Below are 19,977 nucleotides of genomic sequence, written 5' to 3'. Positions count from 1 at the left end.
GTTGTCAGTTCAGTCCGCACTGCTGTCTCACCACGGATGCAGAGGCTCTTAGTCAGAGTTTCTCCAGTAAACAGCAGGATTTATAAATACATAATACGCTGAAAAGTAAGCGGGTAACTATGTCATGAATAAATAAAAATAATGGTGCAACAAAATTGAATAAAAATAAATAATGGAAAAAAGGTATATATCAGGCAGAAGTGGAGAATTTCTGCACTTGATAAGTGAAAAAAGCAGTTCTTGGTGAGCGTAAACTCACAAGGTGCCTCCATTTATTACAGCTCATAAATAGCGAAAGCGTCGGCTTTTAAAGGTTGCTCGTCTTCCTTTCCTGATTATTATTAGCCTTCGAACGTATTCCATGTTTCCGCACTTTTTGGGCCATTCAATCATTCATAGTTTCTGCCTTTTATCCTTGCCTTGCCCTTGCCGTGAGTGAAGGGATTAGGCTAAGCTTATTATTACTCATGCATCGAGCCAGTGCCGACCCTTTTGGAAAACGCGAATTCGAGACGCGAGATGTTCCCGTGACCGAAGATACAGGCAGAAAATTACAAACTCTGGAAAGCCCAGAAACCCAGCAAAGAATAAGAGCACTGTTCTTCCCTGCAAAATAAATAAATAAATGTAACATGCAAGGTCTTTGCTTCCGGAAGGTGTCTGAGAGAGTCTGAGTGCCCAGATGGTATCCAGTGATGAGGGGGCCTCTCATGGTTGTTGCGCAGGCTAGCTGTCACTGGAACAACCTTGAGTTACATTTTCATCCGATGTCTTCATTGTTTTTTTTTTCTAATTAACATGCAGTCATTCGTTCAAAAAAGTTAACGAGCATCTGTAAAACTTTGGATGACTAACTGACATTTAGGGATGCGTATTTTCTTCCTGTTTATTTCCTTTCTATGTGGTCCAAAATGGTATCTCATTATCCTTCCCAGGAAGTGCTCTTGAATTTTCTCGCTCAAACTTTCTCATCACTTCCCCCATCTCCCCATCTGCGGTTACAAAAGTGCTCCATTTTAATATGAGGAGAGATTTGGAGAAGGTGTGGAATAAGGTAAGATAACGGAGAGATGAGAGCCTTTCTGAAGTTTCACGGGTGTTTGCAGAAGGGAGCAGAGGACAGAGAGAAAGTGAAAGAGAGAGAGAGAGCAAGGAAGTTCAAGAGAGAAAAGGAATGAGGAAAGGAGGCTTAAAATGCTTTTACTTTCTCTGAGTGTTCTTTTTTTTTGAGGGGGGGGAGGGGACATACTTCCCTTCTAAACCGCAGAATTTGAGACTAAAATACTGAGCGAGGGGGCGAGAGGAGAGTCACGAAAAATCTCACGGTGAATTTCACCACTCAGGCAGCGGTCGGGAGTGTGCAAGCTTCGTGTTTTACATCTCGACTCTAAGTGGAAATTACGAAAAAGCACAGGTGGGTTAATGCCCTCAGAAGACAGGTATGTAGTCAGGGCAGGATTACAGGAGCCTCGCTTTCAAGTCCGCACTTTACCGATTAGCTCTGCCTGTGGAACAAGCCGTCCTCATTATCAGGGCTATAATCCTTTCGCACTTTCGCTGAAAGGCAAATAGAAGTTTCCACTTTCGCGCAAAACTTTTTGTTTTTGGCCATTTTTCGGTTGGTTCTCTGCAGACCGCAGAGATGTCAGATTTTAAACCTCGTGTCATCTTTGACACTGATATGAGATCTTTCTCCATGTCAAACTGTGTGTCAGCTGTACCTGGTTGCTCTGAATTATGGAAAATACCATACCATTGGGTGGAGTGGAACCTGAAAATGTCACACAGCATGACAAATATGGTGGGAACCACAGATGAATAATCATAACATCAGCTGCCCTCAGACGCAGTTCATAGAGAAAGTCCGTCATGCATTCCTTCTCCTGTTTCTGTTCAGTTTCCCTCTCAAACCCCTGGCTTTACAGTACCACAAATCCACTCGCTGTTCACCAGATTAATGCGTCGTCTCAGCTTCCAAGCCTGACAGAATTTGCTGGAAGCATTAATATTGGCTCTTTTGTTTTCCTCTGGCCCACTGATAGTTTATTTTAATTCCATGGAAATGTGTGGATATGGGCCCATTGCAAAAAGGACGCGGGCTAACCCAGCCCTGGCACTGACACAATCTCTCACGCTAGAACCAGGCCGGCTTATAAATAGGGCTGGATATCGTTCAAAATGTTTTGGTTCTGGTTCCTTATTTTTATACTGGTTCAAATTTTAATTGTAATTTATTATAATAATAATAATAATAATAATAATAATAATAATAATAATAATAATAATAAATGCTGATGGTAGATGTCTTTCTTCAGAAGTCAAATAAGGTGAAATTGTTCAGCCTTAACTAAACTGACTCCATGAATCATTACATGTTTAATCAAGTTGGAAGTGTTTCCAGACTTGGAAGACATTGACATTGCCAGTATTGCATTTTTTTTTTTTTTACGACTGTCCACTTTAGAAAAGTGAACTCAAACCTTTTACTTAAAGTACATTCTGATAGGACTGTGTGTGGGTTGCCTGAATGCATTAGGCTATTTTATATTTTCATGCAGATGGAGATGGAGAACATAATTGGCTGTTTACCTATTTATTTTTCTGATTTATTTTTATACACTGTAAGAACCTAAAGTTGGCACCAAAATTTGACAGATTTTGATTCTGGTCTAGTCCGAATTTGGTACACAGCCCTACTTATATTACCCCTTTACCACTGAGGAGCTGGAACCAAGCTGGCTCATTATACCCCTTTACCACTGTAGAGCTGAACCAGGCTGGCTCATTATACCCCTTCCCCACTGTAGAGCTGAACCAGGCTGGCTCATTATACCCCTTTACCACTGTAGAGCTGAACCAGGCTGGCTCATTATACCCCTTTCCCACTGTACAGCTGGACACAGGCTGGCTCATTATACCCCTTTCCCACCGTAGAGCTGGAACGAGGCTGGCTCATTATACCCCTTTCCCACTGTAGAGCTGAACGAGGCTGGCTCATTATACCCCTTTCCCACTGTAGAGCTGAACCAGGCTGGCTCATTATACCCCTTTACCACTGTAGAGCTGAACCAGGCTGGCTCATTATACCCCTTTCCCACTGTAGAGCTGAACCAGGCTGGCTCATTATACCCCTTTCCCACTGTACAGCTGGACACAGGCTGGCTCATTATACCCCTTTCCCACTGTAGAGCTGAACCAGGCTGGCTCATTTTACTCCTTTCCCACCATAGAGCTGGAACGAGGCTGGCTCATTGCAGTCATTTCCCACGGTGGGGTAAAGATCTGTGTGGGCCTGCACACATGTTGTTTATATCAGAACAGAGCACGCTTGAAAGCGACGTGCACATCGGCAGCCCATGTAAAAAAACACAGAAACGGGAGATATCGCAGGCCTGTCAAGACTCCTTCCACCGAAGAATACGGCCTTACCAAGCAGCCGAGCGATCGCTGGAGAGAACAGAGACTGCAGCCAGGGATTCTCATTCAGAAGAACGGGAGGAATCCTGCTACGTGTATTTATACTACACATCCATCGGACCTTCCAAGAGACCCAGCACATTCCCCGGTCAGCATAGTCTGTAAGGCCATTCCAGGTAGCCTCCCTAGTTATTTGTGTTTCTTTATGTCCCAGAAATGTGTCGCCTATGGGTTACGGTCTCAGGACACCGTGCGTATGACTGTTCCTAAAGCTGGGACTGAGCTGGGGAAGAAGGCCTTCGGGTTCTCTGCGCCCTCTGTTCAAAACAGCCAGCAAAAGGAGCATAAACTACAAGACCTTAGTTACTCTCAGTAAATTTAAGGCCACTGTGGAAGTCTATGGAATCAGAGAATTGATAACTGTAAGCATTTGAATCGATAATTCGATTGTCTTTTTCCCCGGAAATGTTGTTGCATAGCACTTTTAGCTCAATGGTTGTCTCGAAGTAAGTTTTATTGCTGTGTCTGAAACGATATGTAACGCTGGCCAGATCTCTCTCGGAAAAGAGGTTTTAATCCCAATGTGACTATCCTGGCTAAATAAAGGTATACATGTTAAATAAACATAAGAAATAAAATGATGCAGCTTATCTTAAAATGTAAATGTCAGTAAAATGTTGGGGTTTCTTTACAAGGAGTGACCAGGGGTTGTGTGTTTTACTGATTTATAATATTTACACATCGTTACCAAAATGGGACTGAAGAATTCAGTGAAGGACTGTTATTTTCAAGTTCAAGTCAATTTGTGAAGTTCATGTTTTAAACAAGCAGATAGGGTTGAATTTTTGCTTTCAGGATTTCAGTAGGTTTTCATTTTGAGCATACTGCAGTGTGTATAATGTTCATACACATTTCTTTTTCGGTTTTTATTATTAAAATATTTTATGACCGGAAACCGAGATCAAATAAGGATTTGGTATTTACGTAGATATGACCACGGACCAAAAATGAACATTTGTTAAAAAGTGCCGGCTTGATGGGTTTCCAAAAGGTTCTTTGTTCTTTTCCTTGCAGCTAAATGTCACCGACAACCAATTAGAAGCTTTCAGGAACAGGTAAAAAAGTCCTGTAAGGCACACAGATCAAAACTGGAAAAATTACCTGCTGTACTGGCAAACAGAAGCCCTTTCTTCTCCTGAACGTTTCAGAGCAGAGAACGCGCTCACCGCCGTGGCCTATTTTTAGGAGGGGGGTTGAGAGGCTTTTAAAAGTCAGAGCGGAGAGATCAAAGAGGTCCATAATCAATACGGCACTCGCCGAACTGTAAGCCGCAAACTTAGGCAGAACGCAGCTGAGCTGCCAGAGTCTGGAAAACGTCAATGGCCCAGCCAATCGAAAAGCACCCTGGCCCTCCGCCAGAGAGCCGGAACCCTGAGCAGAAAAACTCCAGCCTTCAGCCAGACAGCCTGAACACCCAGCCTGAAAACTGAGCCTGAACACTGAGCCTGAACACTTAGCCTGAACACTGAACCTGAACACCCAGCCTGAACACTGAGCCTGAACACTGAGCCTGAACACTTAGCCTGAACACTGAACCTGAACACTCAGCCTGAACACTGAGCCTGAACACTGAACCTGAACACTGAACCTGAACACTTAGCCTGAGCACTCGGCCTGAACATGCAGCCTGAACACGCAGTCTGAACCATAAGCCTGAACGTAGTTTGAACACCCAGCCTTCAGCCAGAAAGGCTGAACCCTGAACCGAAATAAGCCAGACTCCAGCCAGCGAGACTGAACACGCAGCCTGAACACCCAGGCTGAACACTCTGAACACTTAGCCTGAACGCTAAGCCTGAACACTCAGCTTGAACTCTCAGCTTGAACACTCAACCTGAACACTCAGCTTGACATGCCAGCCTCCTGCCGGCCCAAACAGTGCACACTGAAAGGCCGCAGCCAAAGATGGATGGAGGCAGATGGAGAGATCTCTAACCAGGAGAAAAAATGAATTCAATATGGAGGGAACATGACCGATAAGAGCCAACAAATTTAGCGTTTAGAACTATGTGGAGAGGAGCTAAAGCCAGGAAATCCGCTGCAGGGAACAATGAAGATAGACTTCAGCAGCATAATCCACACCCACTGTAGGGGGTGAGGAAGCAGATCCAAGACCTGGATAATTAATCAAAACCTATTTCATTTTTTTTCCTTCTTTTTCACAGGGTAGATGAGTTAGTTCATTGGATTCAGCTCATTTCACCCCAGATCCCTGTGGTAGGGGAGTGGGTGTGACTTGTATTAGCACAGTATGGGGGCGGGGCCAGCGGAGAGCCAATGGCAGCTGTGGAAAAAATAGAGTAAGCCCACTCCCATCTCTGGATCACAGAGCAGAGCAAACTTCTGCCTTGGCAATCAGCAAGCAGCCAGTCCAGTGCCGAATCCATCACCCACCACTCAATCCCAAACCAGTGAGAATACACTTCAGTAAAAACTACATAAATTAAAATAAATGCTAATATTAATAATGCAGCCAAATTAAGATGTATTGCCCTGAAGTGGAGAATGCCCAAGTTGAGTTTCTAAACAGAGCAAAATTCCACTCCGGTGTGTGTTCTTTTTCGAGTTAAGAGTACAGAAGAGGCTGATAGGACAAACCACGCCCACTCCTGACCTCCTGGCCCCGCCCACCCCCCCCCCCCCAGTATTGTGCTTTTGAGCTCTGAACAGGCGGTGCGGTGCACTCACAGGTGGTGGGCTTGTTGCAGTTGTGCCCGTGTCTGAAGTACTGCGGGTTCTCCACGACGGGGATGCGCGTCATGCCGATGACCACGGCGTCCGGCCCGGCGTCCAGCGTGCACGGGCTGATGATGCCGTGATTGACGTGGTGCAGGGGACTGGCGGAGTCTTCCTCACCGCTGATCACCGCTACAGGACCTGAGAGAGAGAGAGAGAGAGAGGAGGGAGAGAGGGAGGGAAAGCGAAAGAGAAAGAGAGAAAGAGAGAGAGAGGGTTCAAATGAAATTTTTCATGATTTTTCCTAGTACAATTCAGACTTGAGAAACTGCCACATATCACATGTCCTCAGCTAAAACATGGCATAAACAGCCTCCTCGTTGGCTCATCCTGTTGAATCGCTGTTCTAATGCATGGATGGGCTCCGCAGTCTGGTATCGAATCCAGACTGTGCCAGTGCCGACTGTGTGATGTACAATTGCCCAGAGAGAGAAGTTGGCTGAGATTCCGGCATCTCATCACACACTAGCACCCCCTGCTGGTCGACCTGTGAGTCCACCTGTTGAGTTGCACATGAAGTACTTTCCTCTGGCTCGTGTCTGTGTGAGCAAACTACAGTGTGAAAAGAAGTTCTGGCAACAGCAGCAGAAAGTGCTGACATATGCATGATCAGGCATTCCAAACTGGAGAGTAAAACATGGTTCAACACACAGTACCTGCTACATGCATGTAACCACCACGCCATCACACACACACAAAAAACCCAAAGGTCAAAATTAAAACCAGAAAGATAAACAAAAACAGAGAAAAAGGTGGGGTGAGAGATTGTGAAGAAAGGGATAGAGGGGGTGTAAAATGAGAGGGAGAGACAGCAGGACAAAGAAAGGGTGGTTGAGGAGGAGGAGCAAGAGGAAGAAAGGGTAGAGAGAGAGAGAGACAGGGAAAAAAGAAAGGGGGAGAGAGCTGGTGAGAAAAGATGTAGTGATGGAGTGAATACGAGGGGAAAAGAAGGTGAGAGAGTTGAAGGAGAGGACAGAGATTGAGGGAGACAGAGGACGGAGAAGTGAGAAACAGTGATCAGGCTTCGAGTAAAGGTCTTCACCAGACAAAAGGGGTGCTCTTACCCCAGTGACACGGCTCCAATTTAATCTGAACAGAACGCAGGGCAAACACGCAAGCAGGGGCATTCATTATTTATTACGCATTCATCCGAAAGCAATAAATTGCCTCTCAAGCAGACGGACCCATCTGTTAGCATAAGAATTATCTCCGGGCCAGCCGGAGCACCGCGACCGGCAAACTTCAACAAACATCCACCGGCTTCCCCTAAATATAACCCCGACCGCAACCGCCGGCTTGACCTTGAGTTTCAACCGCGCAAGGCAGCCCGAAGCTCCGGTCGTGCGTAGGGCAGGCTAATTAGTTTCCGGCCCAAAGCATGGCGAGAATGTGGGCTCTTTCGTCAAAGAAACACTCGCGGTTTTCCATTAAAGAGCGGTACATGTTGTGGCCCGGAACATCTGCACTCCCGTGGGCCGAGGGGGAGTTTTTCAATGGCGACTGATTGGCTAGTGATTTCAGTTTCCATCCAATCAAAGGCCACAGTGAAGTCACTAAGAACTCAAGAGTTTCTGCTGGATAGGACGGAGTGTAGCACAGTGGGTAAGGAACTAGACTTGTAACCGAAAGGTCGTAGGTTCGATTCCCGGGTAGGACACTGCCGTTGTACCCTTGAGCAAGGTACTTAACTGAAATTGATTCAGTATATATCCAGCTGTATAAATGGATACAATGTAAAATGCTATGTAAAAAAGTTGTGTAAGTCGCTCTGGATAAGAGCGTCTGCTAAATGCCTGTAATGTAATGTAATGGATAGCTGTGGCGTGATCTCTCGATGACCCCTTCCTCTAATGAGGATGGCACGGGTTTGGGTACGGGTACACGGCATGTCCCTCTCCTTCAGCAGATCAGTCAGCGGGTATTTGATGATGTCATTTCCTGTGCTGTTTTTTTGTAGACCAGAAAGTTGTATAGCTGAAAGCAGACCACACAGATCTATAGCCCAACAAATGTAAAGGGAAATAAATATTGATGAATCAGATATAAATTAATTATGATCAACAAATGAAGGGCTATTCATCTTTTGCACTTTTGTGGCCATTGTAAATATCTGCTACATTTTCTAATTATATCTATAATGGATTTATAAATCTTTTATAAGCGTGTTATAACGCTGTTGTAATGCTGTTATATAATGGCATTTCTGGTACTGTGATGTGCATAGCCTCAAAGACTGTGCGGCCATTTCAGGTGAGTGTGCTTTTATAAGCTGTGCTCCCCAGTAGCGTTTTGCTTTGACAAGGCCTCATGTTGACATGTGAGACCAAGCATTTTATGCCGGCGGTCTGCGAAGACGGGCCTGGGGGCCTTTTCATACACACGAAGGACAAAACGTGCCGGCTCCTGTCTCTTAAATTGAAACTGTAACAAACATCTATTCACACTGGGCCTCATTCACAAAACTTTTCTTAAATTATTCTTGCTTTTGTTCTTAAGAATGTTCCCATGAAAAAACTATATGAGATTCATGACACGTGAGTGGACCTTTGTTTTTGTGCATATCCCAGGTGATGAATTCTGACTGTTTGTAAATTTTATGCGCAATCCTGTTCTTGTGATCTGTATAAGTAAACAGCCAAGAACAAATACAGACATGAAAAAATGATGAATGTCAAAATGTTCTTAGGAACGTTCTTACACACAGTTTACAATCAAATGTGATCGTACACGTTTCGTGAATGAGGCCCATTCTGTTAATGCATTAACGTTGACCAGTAACGAACAGGATTGCTGTGTGTTAAATTAAAAAATGAAGCATATATTGTATAGACAATGATTATATACTGATGAAGTTTACGTAGTGGCTCCACCGAATAGAATTCAAACATTAGTCACATGACTCACACAAACGAATAGAAACTTCTGATTGAAAACAGAAAGAACGTCATAACGCTGGTGGGTAAAAATGCAGACAGACGTGATTGAAGGCCTGTTCAAATAATTAAAAGATTGGACAGTGGATTAACAGAAAGATGAACAGGCATTGAAAAGACAAACATGATCAACAGGAATTGGGGGGAAAGATAACGACATGGCAACACAACTGCCAAAATCTATTCAGAGGAAGTGGCCAGCCTCCACAGCCAATTAGCATTCTTTAAATGGAAGCGTGACAACTTTATATTAGAAAACAGTGATCTCAACTTGCCTGAAAGCACATCTTTTTTTACATAATGACGAGAACAGGCCATTCAGCCCAACGGTCCTCAGCATTTTCCTACCACTAAAGTATAGCTTGTGCTCACTGTTTACCTACAAACTAGATAGTATCCAGCACTCTATTAAGCCCGGTCTTGAAAACCCCTTTCTGCCTCAACAAAATGACCTGGCAAGCTATTCCACACAGCTACTACACTCTGTATGATGAAATACTGCCTGATGTCTGTGCGGAATTTACCAATTTCAATTTATGCTCCATCATTCTCCTGACAGAACTCAACCTGAATAATTCTTGTAGTTCACTTTGTTAATCACTTTTTATAAATTTAAAAGCCTTAATAAAATCGCTCCTCAATCAAGCATCCTTTTACTAAGCTTGAAGAGATGAAGTACCTGCACCTTAAAATCTTTCCATATAACTTTTGCCTTTCATACCAGGAACCAATTTAGTTGCCCTTCTTTGAACCTTTTCAAGCGCCTCTACATCTTTCTTGTAGTACAGTCCCCAGAATTGCACACAGGACTCTCAGTGTGGTCTGACAAAGGTATTATATAACATAAGTATAACTTCCTTGGACTTAAACTCAGTACATTTCGCTATATATCCCAGCATCCTGGGACTATTACTCCCAAGTCTTTTTCAAATTGAGTGCACTATTGAAAGCTCTAAGAACAGGCGTAGCAGCACACAGCAGCCATGAAACTGAGTATGACACTGCATCACCCCTCCCTCCGCTCTCTCGTCCTGAGTTCACGATTCAGCGATGTGTTCGGCCACATCCTCACATTCGAAAAGCGCGCAACTGTAAATCAGCCTGTCAATCAATAATGCAGCCTCTGCAGCAACAGGCATCTCCGTTGCATTGCACTTCATACACGTCGCATTTCAGCCACTTGGCAGACGCTCCTCTCCTGAGTGACATAAACAGCTCCCATTATTGCGTGCAATCCATTCATACAGCAGGAGACTTACTGAAGTGAATCAGGTCACGCACTTTCCTCAAGGGTACAACCTGAGAACCGAAACGAAACATGCAACGCTGCTGCCCTGCATACGTGTTTTGTATATACAGTGCTCTTGAGTGCACGTATCTGTCCATTTGTTTTTCTTTTCCTAACTGATTGTTATGCATAATGTGATTTTCAAGATTCCTTACACCTTCTAAACACCTCAGAGGACCACTTATAATTGACAAAGATTTGTTGTCTGATCCATTTCATAAGATAAGCATAAGATTTCATGGTATGTGCGTTTCAAATGAAAACACAACACACCTATATGAGGTCAGTGATATTGTCCGAGAAGGAAAAATAACTGGCACACGGCCCGGGACGTCATGCGTAATTTAATATGCACAATACAGCTTTACTCACTTTAATCAACATGGAGACTCAACTGGAGCCTAACTGTGAGCGCCTTTCAAGCTAAGTAGGTCATCCGCTAGTTTGCGAAATCCCTCGCTTGCCGCTAAAAAGGTCCACGGTGACTGACGGAGCAAACTGACACGCAGTAACTAGCATCGCGAGCGCGGTCGTGCAGACGCGTTCGCTTCCCGCTACCGTGTGGTGATCGGTAGCCTAATGGCGCGCTCCTCGTGGCCGCCTCTCCCCAAGAAACAAAATGGGTTTGTACCCCCGGGGGAAATTACGCTGTAGAACCAGAGGCCTGTTACCTTCCTCGCCAGCGCCGCGGTGTCGCGCGAGCCGCTAATTAAACGACCGGCCCGTTAACCGTCGGGTTCGATTCCCTCGTACCCCCGAGCGCAGAACCTCGCCCAAATGGCTCGAGTAAATGAGCCGCTGTATGAAAGGAATGGTGCAGGGACATATGAGCTACGCGCGTGGCTGCCTGCTGAGCATACTCACATGATCTACAGTAACTATAAGTGAAGGGAAGCACACATGATCTATAGTAACTATAAGTGAAGGGAAGCACACATTCGTCCAGAAAATCCATTAGCCGGTTTTCTTTTTTAAATTGTATTTTTATGGTGAAATGTTTGTAAAAATAAAAAATTTACAGGACTTCACACTTTTTTCATAACACTTTTAAAGTCATGAAAAATAATGGAAATAAATCTTTATTTAACGGCCATCCCATAAAACAACAGGATTTATTCACTTTTTCCCCTTTTTGTTCAATGGTTTTTCACGGGTACAATCACTGCCAGTCTTTTTACCGTTTTTTAACGGGATTCTTTTTACAGCGATACTTAAACCAGCGAAGCACTGGAAAGAAATATAGACAGACCTCCGATTTTTGCATTAACACATAAAAAAATCATAAATGAGGTAAAGGCGAATCATAAAACACGTTTGATGAATAATTTTGTGAATTTGTGAGACTTTACTTCTGACATGGGAACATGACAGAGAAAGACGTGTAATTACGACAGCCACGCAAAAGGCTTCGCCAAACACATCAGAGGGAACGTCTTCAAGTGCCTGCTGTAGTGGAGCCATGCGCTGATCAAACAAACCCTGTTACCCTGGAAACCCCATGCTGCGCTTGCATCGCCGCAGCCTGTCTCCCGTGAGCCGGATCTGCTTTCTGGGGGCTGTGGGTTTATGGTCCAAATGATCAACCAGTTAAACAGCAGACCAAGCAGCCAATCAATCAACTCACCCAACAACAGACCAAGCAGCCAATCAATCAACCTACCCAACCACAGACCAAGCAGTCAATCAATCAACCCACCCAACAACAGACCAAGCAGCCAATCAATCAACCTACCCAACCACAGACCAAGCAGCCAATCAATCAACCCACCCAACCACAGACCAAGCAGCCAATCAATCAACCAACCAACCAACCAGCCTACTAACCAAATCAATCAACCCACCCAACAACTTACCAAACAGCCATTCAATCAACCCACCCAACATCTTACCAAGCAGCGAATCAATCAACCAACCAAACAATAAACCAAACAACCAATAAATCAATTGACCAAGCAACTAACCATTCTTTCAATCAATCAGCCAACCAAACAACTTACAGTACCAAGCAGTCAATCAATAAACCAGCTTAACATCTGACCAATCAGTCAATAAACCAGTTAATCAAATGACTAATCAATCAACCAATAAATCAGCAACCATTTGAAAAACAAACCTAATAATGAAACTACAAACCAACTAATAATTCCACCAATCAGCCAATTAATTAATCAATTAATCAATCACCAAATCAATCAAAATATGGCCAAAAAAAAAACACCAGTTAGTCAATCCATAATTAAATCAATTTGTGAATCAATCAATCAACCAATTAACCAACCAACCAACCAGCCTACTAACCAAATAACTACCCACCAGCCCAGTCCATCACTAGATCAGTCATTAAGCACATTTACTCTGCATGTACTGCATAAAAGGTACGTGTCACACAATGACAGAGAACAAATCACCTAAAAATCACCTAACAAACACTGAATTTTTAAAGACATATCCTCACATTCTTAACAAGGCAATTTGCAAACTCGCAAATGAGAACAAGCAACTGCAAAGCTCCTATATGGGGTCCTGTCAGGTATTCATAGCAAGGTAGTCTGTACAAAAAGAGAACTGAAAAAAACAACATAGTTCATAAAGCAGCTTCCTCTAGAGCCGAATCCCCCCATATGTGGGTGGGGGTTCGATCGCCTGTGATGACACCTTCCAAGCTATGGTCCCATCTCTATCTGGTCCCATCTTTCTACCTGTCTGAGTAAAGCAAAAAAATACAATGCAGGCTTGTCTGGTGGCCCAAAAAAAGAAAAAATTATTCAGACAAATTATTTTTCAGCGAAAAACGTGTTTGTTTTAGGGACAGGTGTCCACGAGCCTGACGGGTGTCATGTTCCATTCACTGTGATTGGCCGCCAAGGGAAACCCTGGTGGCACGACAGCCAATATCTGCGTTGGCATCGCCATGACTGATGTGCGGGTCTGCCTGTCAGGTCGCTCAGAGCCCAATGCTCTCTGCAGCAACGCCTGTCAATCACCACAAGCTGAAAGCACAGAGGAGGTGGGAGGGAGGGTGGGGGGGGTGGGGGTCAATGCGACATATTGACGCGGCAGATTGATGAAGGAAAGCAGGCCAGAGCAAGTTTTCCCGCTGACAATGGTGGAGGAGGGATCTGAGGACGGCGTAGCAGAAAATGGCGCGCAACTCTCCAGCTAGGATTAAAGAAACGACATACGCAATAGATCATAATTTAACAAAAAAAAAAAAAACGGACTATAAAAGAAACAATTGAAAGAAATTTCCAATTTCATTTCATTGGTTGGCGAACCCCGAAGTGGAGACGTCCTCTGTCCACTCAGGAGAGGGCTGACCCGCCCGTGACCTCCGCTGGAGAGCGGTCTGCCCCCCGCAATTTCCTTTCGCCGCGCGGTCCGCCAGCTGAGCTGCGCTGGGGGATGTACCGACGCAGGCGCACAGCGCTAATGACCAGAGGGTTGTACGCTACTGCGCCATAAAGCCAGGATGACCCAGTCAAGTGAAACCCATTGATGCGCCCAACTATATGTGCGTGTGGACACTGGACCAGGGTCAAATACGTATTTGTTTTGGATTCAAATACTTTTCTGCGCTCTATTGATCTTGCCTGGTGCAATTAAGCCTGCCAATAGGACCAGAAGGCAGGGTTTGCACTTTCTGACAGTATTTCATTGGTTCCAATACACCAGGCAAGATCAGGAAAGCGTAGAGAAGTATTTGAATCCAAAACAAATACGTATTTGACCCAGGTCTGGTGGACACGGTGCTCGGCAGCAACTGCCGAAAAACAACGCCCGTCAAAAGCTAGCATCCTTGTCGCTATTTAATGTGCCCCCCCTAGCCTGGCGGTGCACCTGTGGCTGTTTACGCAAATGACGCAGACGTTTCGGTTTATCCCAGCGGATCCCCTTTTGGCATTCCCGCACATCTCTCGCATGACCTCGCGAAACGGGCCCAGAGTCCTGTTCGGAGCCGGCAGCACTGTGACACCGAGAGCCGCCATTCCGGCTCTTCAGCAGCAGCGCATCCCGCGGAACAGCAGAACACACGCACAGCGGCACCGACAAGAACAGGCCTTTAAACCTCCGAATTCATTCCACTCTTTCAGGATATTACATATTGCCGGCTGCCAAACGAGCACTTGTGTTAATTAGGGCGCTTTTAAAATGTACGGAAGCACTGTCCTCGGTCTTAAAGCGAAGGGCTCGGGCCACGGCTTCACGATAGGTTATTACAACACCCGGGAAAGATGGTGCGTGTCTGTGTGCTTGTGTGTGTAGCTGTATGCTTTCTGGTGCCCTCGCGCTCCTGTGTGATGACCAATCATCCTCATCCTCATCCTCACAGCGCTCGAGCACAGCACGCTACTTCCTTTACCTCCCGCGAGACCCAACCAGCCTCTAGGGGGCACTGCTGCATTCGGTGTCGGCCCTAACAAGGTCAGCCCCCTTTCTAACATTCGCAATGAAACAGAGTAAAAAAGAAAATGAATTAAAATTTTACACAGCCTCTCCCCCGCCCCATAAACCTACGCCTCACCCCTGGAGGGACCGGCTCTATGAAGATATAAATAAATAAATAAATAAATAAATAAATAGTTCACAACAGCGATTTGTAGTCCACTCACATTATGCTGTGAACTCCTGTCAAAGTGAACCTGGGACTTTTAATTGGTTTGTTTAAGGTGCGGGAAAGAGACCCCACATCTGAAATGCACAGCCATCAGGGCAAAGAGGCAAGAGCAGACTCACTAATGCAACTAGAGGGAGGGAGGGAGAGGGAGAGAGAGAGAGAGAGAGAGAGAGAGAGAGAACAGGTAGAGACAGAGATGCACATATTGTATTCAAGAAAGAGAGTAATTCTTTTAAAATATAAACATTGTTTTCTCCAAAATCTATCGTATGAGTGAATATAAGAGGTAGTGAGGAAGACACAAAGCATAACAAAGATTTACACTGTGACAAATTTATCAACAAATCTCACTGCACTTGTACATGCCATAATCATTTTAGGTATACTCACTGTAAACATCATGGTTTACATATAACATATAAACATTATTAATATTGCTTAATTTTGGGCGGAGCATTTGTTGGACTACTTTCTACTTTGCAAAGTGTTCTTTCTACTTTGCAAAGCCTAGTAACTTTATGCGAATTTGGTACAGCCAATGTAACGGTTTCCCTTTGGAAGAAATGACTGAAGCCAAAAATAATTTTGAGTGTCAACAGGCAGTTTGTGGTTGCACCTTAAATCGTATGACAACGGATATAATTTATTGCTCCTTTTTTTTAGAGAAGATAATACTTTAAATACTGATTTAAGGGACTCAGAAGGGTCCCTTACCTATCCTTGCGATGGTAAACGAATAGCCTGGCACTGCAATGGCATTCAACATGATCGAGTGGTGGGGCAGTAGGAGTAATGTCAACGTCGAACAGAAAGTGTTTCAGCTTATTTATTTATTCACCCCCCGGAGGTGAGGACAGGCCGAGAAACAGGCTGACGGCAAAATGTCCAAACGGAGCTTTTGGGGCGAGCGTGGGCATAAGAAATTGCATTTTGCTTTCGAAAGCATCGTGAACTTGGCAGGGCGTTTCGCATGTTCTACACGCGGTGCATTAAAAACGACCGACTTAAGGCAGCCTCCATCTCCCCCATCCCCACCCCCACCCCCCCGCGTCGATAACACGCTCTGGAATCAATTTCTCAAAGTGGCTGAGCGGGGGAACCACGAGCCATCGCCGTGAATTCATATCGGGGCCGATGCGTTCGCTCTCCCTTCCCCCCTCTCTCTCTCTCCCTCTCTCTCTCTCTCTCTATCCTCGCGCTCTGCCTGTCCGTCAAAATCAGATTCAGATTCAAAAGCGCTTTTATTGACAAACCCGTATAATACACTATGACTAAAGCAACAAATTTTGTCATTAATATTTTTTTAAATGCTGCTATCAATTATCAATGCTAATGGATATTGTGCATAAACAAACTAAATGTAGTCTCTGTGGCCCATCTTTCTTTCCCGCCCTCCCCAGCTCTTTGCTACCTCTGGATTAGGTTTTACCAGACAGTATCTCAGACTGTCAGAGGTCAGGAGAGTGTTTGCCCTGGCTCGCTGTGGCGTACTGGTCGCCCCCCTGGGGTCAGAGGTCGAGAGGGCTGCGAATGTTCCTCGCCCAGAATCGCAGGCCGTGACCCACAAACTGCCACATCAAGGCGATTGCCCGAATTCAACCCGCTCTGGGGCTCTGTTAAAGCCAATAGTTGCAGACCCCTCGACATCTTTAAAACCGCATGGGCCTATCTTCAGAAACTCCAAGTCAAGACAATGGCTTCCCGCCAAAAAGTGGTTTCAGTGGAACCCGAACCAACTGGATTGTGACTGAGAGAAGCAAAGCCAGTGATGAAGCTTCATCTCAGTAGCCCACAAATTGTACCGTACTCACAAACATTCACAGTGTTCTTGAGTAAGTTCTTCTGCATCCCACCATTTGCCAGAATTCCATAATCTCCGCCTTTTTAAGGGTTTCAGGGAATCATTTTCCAGAAACCCTTAAACTGGGCCTTTTCTGTTTTTTTTTTCTTCTTAATTTTCCCCAGGAAAATGTCCACTGTGAAGTGCCAAACGACACTCTGCCTGCAGATGGCGCTGTGTAAAAATGAAGCTCGGCTCGTTGATTGATTGACTCCTCAGGGTCAGCACGCAGCCGAAACGCATCAACATTCATCGCGGAAAGGGCGCAGTTCCACACAGGAGCCGTTACAGCCCTGGGCAGAGAGAACAGGTGAGGGCGCCGCGTCCGACGCCATAGCAACACGTCGTCATTTGGGACTTCATAGCTTAAAGCGACTTTTTCGTTGGCGCAAATTATAACCGACTGCTTGTCAGGCAGCACTTCGATCTGCGTCACCGCAAATGAATTGAAAATAAATGTTATGCTTCTCGATTTAAAGGTACTGGTGGCCTTCTAATTATTATCAATTTAATAGCAGATAACTCAAGGAAGGAAACACACTGAATCCATATGCAATTTCAAACTATTACATATACAATAAAAAAATACAATTATTTGCACTCCATGCAACTGCATATTTGTTATCTGTTCAGGAAAATAAGCTCTTTGGTACAAGGTGCAGAATGCAATGACTGTTGTTACCACCACAGAATATATATTATATATACATAGTAAAAACTTACAAATAAAACCCTGTTGGACGTCCATATTGTACACACTTACACATACAGCCCCCAGCCAACAGTATAAGGCTACCGGTAGTTTTCTTTTGTAAAAACCATACGCAGAAAATAATTCAGTTAATATATGCACATTTATTGAATAACAAACCAAAAAATTGTCCAATTTTCATCTAAAATAACACAAAAATATGTATTTTACTTCAAAATAATGTTCGGCATGACTTTCCTCAAAATAGCCTTAGTTAGCCAGTAAATATTTCCGGTTTTTGCTACTGTCACTTTTGTATAGATGTATATTGCTAAGGATGCGTATCTGTGTAAAGCCCCTAGTTATGTGTTGTTAACAAGAGGAAAAGACTCTTAACAAGAAGAAAAAAATCACCATCAACACTGGACCAAAAAGACTGGGATTGGATAAGGCAGATGCACATCCTTTTAGAGCAGCAAATCACAGTTGCCGTATCACTGCAGTCAGGGGAACTGGTTTCTCTATCACTGCATTGAGTTCTTCCTGCAGTTGTGGCGCAATTCTACAACGGTTTCTTTTGCTAGACAGCACAAGACACTCGTCTACTGCCTCTTGATCTTGCTGGTCTTCTCCTGTTAACATTACTGTCTGTCAGCTTGACCCTTCTGAGTGTGTACTGAACACCGCACCTGGAAATCTTTGCAATTTCTCGGGGGAATATCCTTACCACAATATGTTTACATGGCCCTGCACATCTAAGACTAACGCCTTCTTCTTTACCATATTTCTTGCAACTTTAGTGCCTATTTTACTTACACTACAAGCCAATGGCATTAGGCTACCTGTGGTTTAAAAAAAATTAAAATAGACAAGATTTCAGTCAATTCAGCCACCTCCCTCCCATGCCCCATTTGCAAAATGATTGGATAGACTTCCAATTATTTGTTCAATTGTAATTAGAGCCAACGGAGTCTATTTTGAGGAGAATCCTGTCTAATTGTGTCTTTTAAGTTTATCTTTCTTCTTTCTTGTGTTATTGTTGGTAGAAACTGAAGGTAGGTAGAAACTGGTTTGTTATTCAATAAATGTGCATAATATTAACTAATATATACTTTGCAAGGCCCACAATACCTTTACTTATGAATATATGTGAAAGACAAAGATGAAATAAATGCATTTTCTGAAGGTGTGAATCCGCTGTCATACTTGATTGGCTCTAAAGAGGGCCGGGGATAAGTGAGGATCCAATTAAACATTTCGCAGAGAAGCGAGTCGCCCCGGGGGGGGGGTCGGCAGTTCCGGGGCAAGCGGACAGAGAATCTCACATGTTCAGGTGCTCGGACAAAGCCACGTTCACGCCGGGCGAGGGGCCTGCTTTCACAGGACGCGGAGGCGGCTGATGCTAGCGCTTAGCGCTACTCCGTTGCACTGCACCCTCTGCCCTGTCTCTCCTAACGTTTCACTCGCGGAAACAAAAAAAAAAAAAAACGGTTTCAGATCGGTGACATCCCCGTAGAATAAGGACTGACACATTTACATAATCCATATGTGTACAGATTCACCGACCGACCTGTGAGAGGTACATTATATCCAACAGGCAGTGCGCAAAGTAATCATGTACAATGCAAATCGTTTTCAAACTCTGACTTCATTATAAAAGAAGCCCGATATCAAAGGCGTCTAAATCCGTGCCCGTGATATTTTTTTCAGCTCCGCTTTCAATCTGCAGCTAGCCAAGGACATTACATCAGGAAAAATAATGAAATCAATTTAAAAATTATAATGGAAAAAAAATGATTTTTTTTTCCCCTCTCCTTGCGCAGGAGGAAAGAGAGCCTTATGCCCTCCCTCCTACGGCACAGGAACAAAGGCGCTTTAATAAGACGCTGCGCTGATGTGCGGACGGCCAGGTCCTCCAGCCAAGGGGCTGACTGGACCCTGGGAGAAGCGGGGGGGGGGGGGGGGTAAATGACAGCAGGGACTATCATTACAGAACAGCCCCCCCATGGCCCAGAACCATAGCCAAAACACATCTATGCCCACTCTCCCCACCCTCCTCTATACTCCTCCATCCTCCCCTACACTCCTCCACTCTCCCCACCCTCCTCTATACTCCTCCATCCTCCCCTACACTCCTCCGCCCTCCCCTACACTCCTCTGGTCTTCTCCACACCCCTCCTCACATTTTCTAGACCACTACGCTCCTCGGCCCACTCTCCCCTACACTCCTCCAACCCCCCCCCACTCTCAAATGCTCCTGCTCCCATCCTAAAACAATCAGTTAGCCGTTAGCCTTTCTGAAGCCCTGCTGTTTGGCTTTAATACACAGTAATACCCGCGAGTTCCTACTGGGAGCTGAATTAGAGCGAGTGATATTCCGTAAGAACCGCTGTGCTT

At 44.7% G+C, this 19,977-nt stretch overlaps 1 protein-coding gene across 4 annotated transcripts in view; it reads right to left on the bottom strand.

The window, feature by feature from the left end:
* Positions 1-19,977, bottom strand: part of LOC135241881 (NT-3 growth factor receptor-like) — a 362,434-nt gene that overhangs the window by 48,197 nt on the left and 294,260 nt on the right. For all 4 annotated transcript variants that reach the window (XM_064312636.1, XM_064312637.1, XM_064312638.1 and 1 more), the window contains one exon: positions 6,166-6,354. In XM_064312636.1, the coding sequence (XP_064168706.1) occupies positions 6,166-6,354 (189 nt within the window). The remainder of the gene's footprint in view (positions 1-6,165; positions 6,355-19,977) is intronic.

This window comes from Anguilla rostrata, chromosome 16 (genome assembly GCF_018555375.3).
Source record: "Anguilla rostrata isolate EN2019 chromosome 16, ASM1855537v3, whole genome shotgun sequence".
In the NCBI taxonomy this organism is placed as follows: Eukaryota; Metazoa; Chordata; class Actinopteri; order Anguilliformes; family Anguillidae; genus Anguilla; species Anguilla rostrata.
The sequence above is the reverse complement of the archived record's forward strand: the minus strand, read 5'-3'. Positions and strand labels throughout refer to the sequence as shown.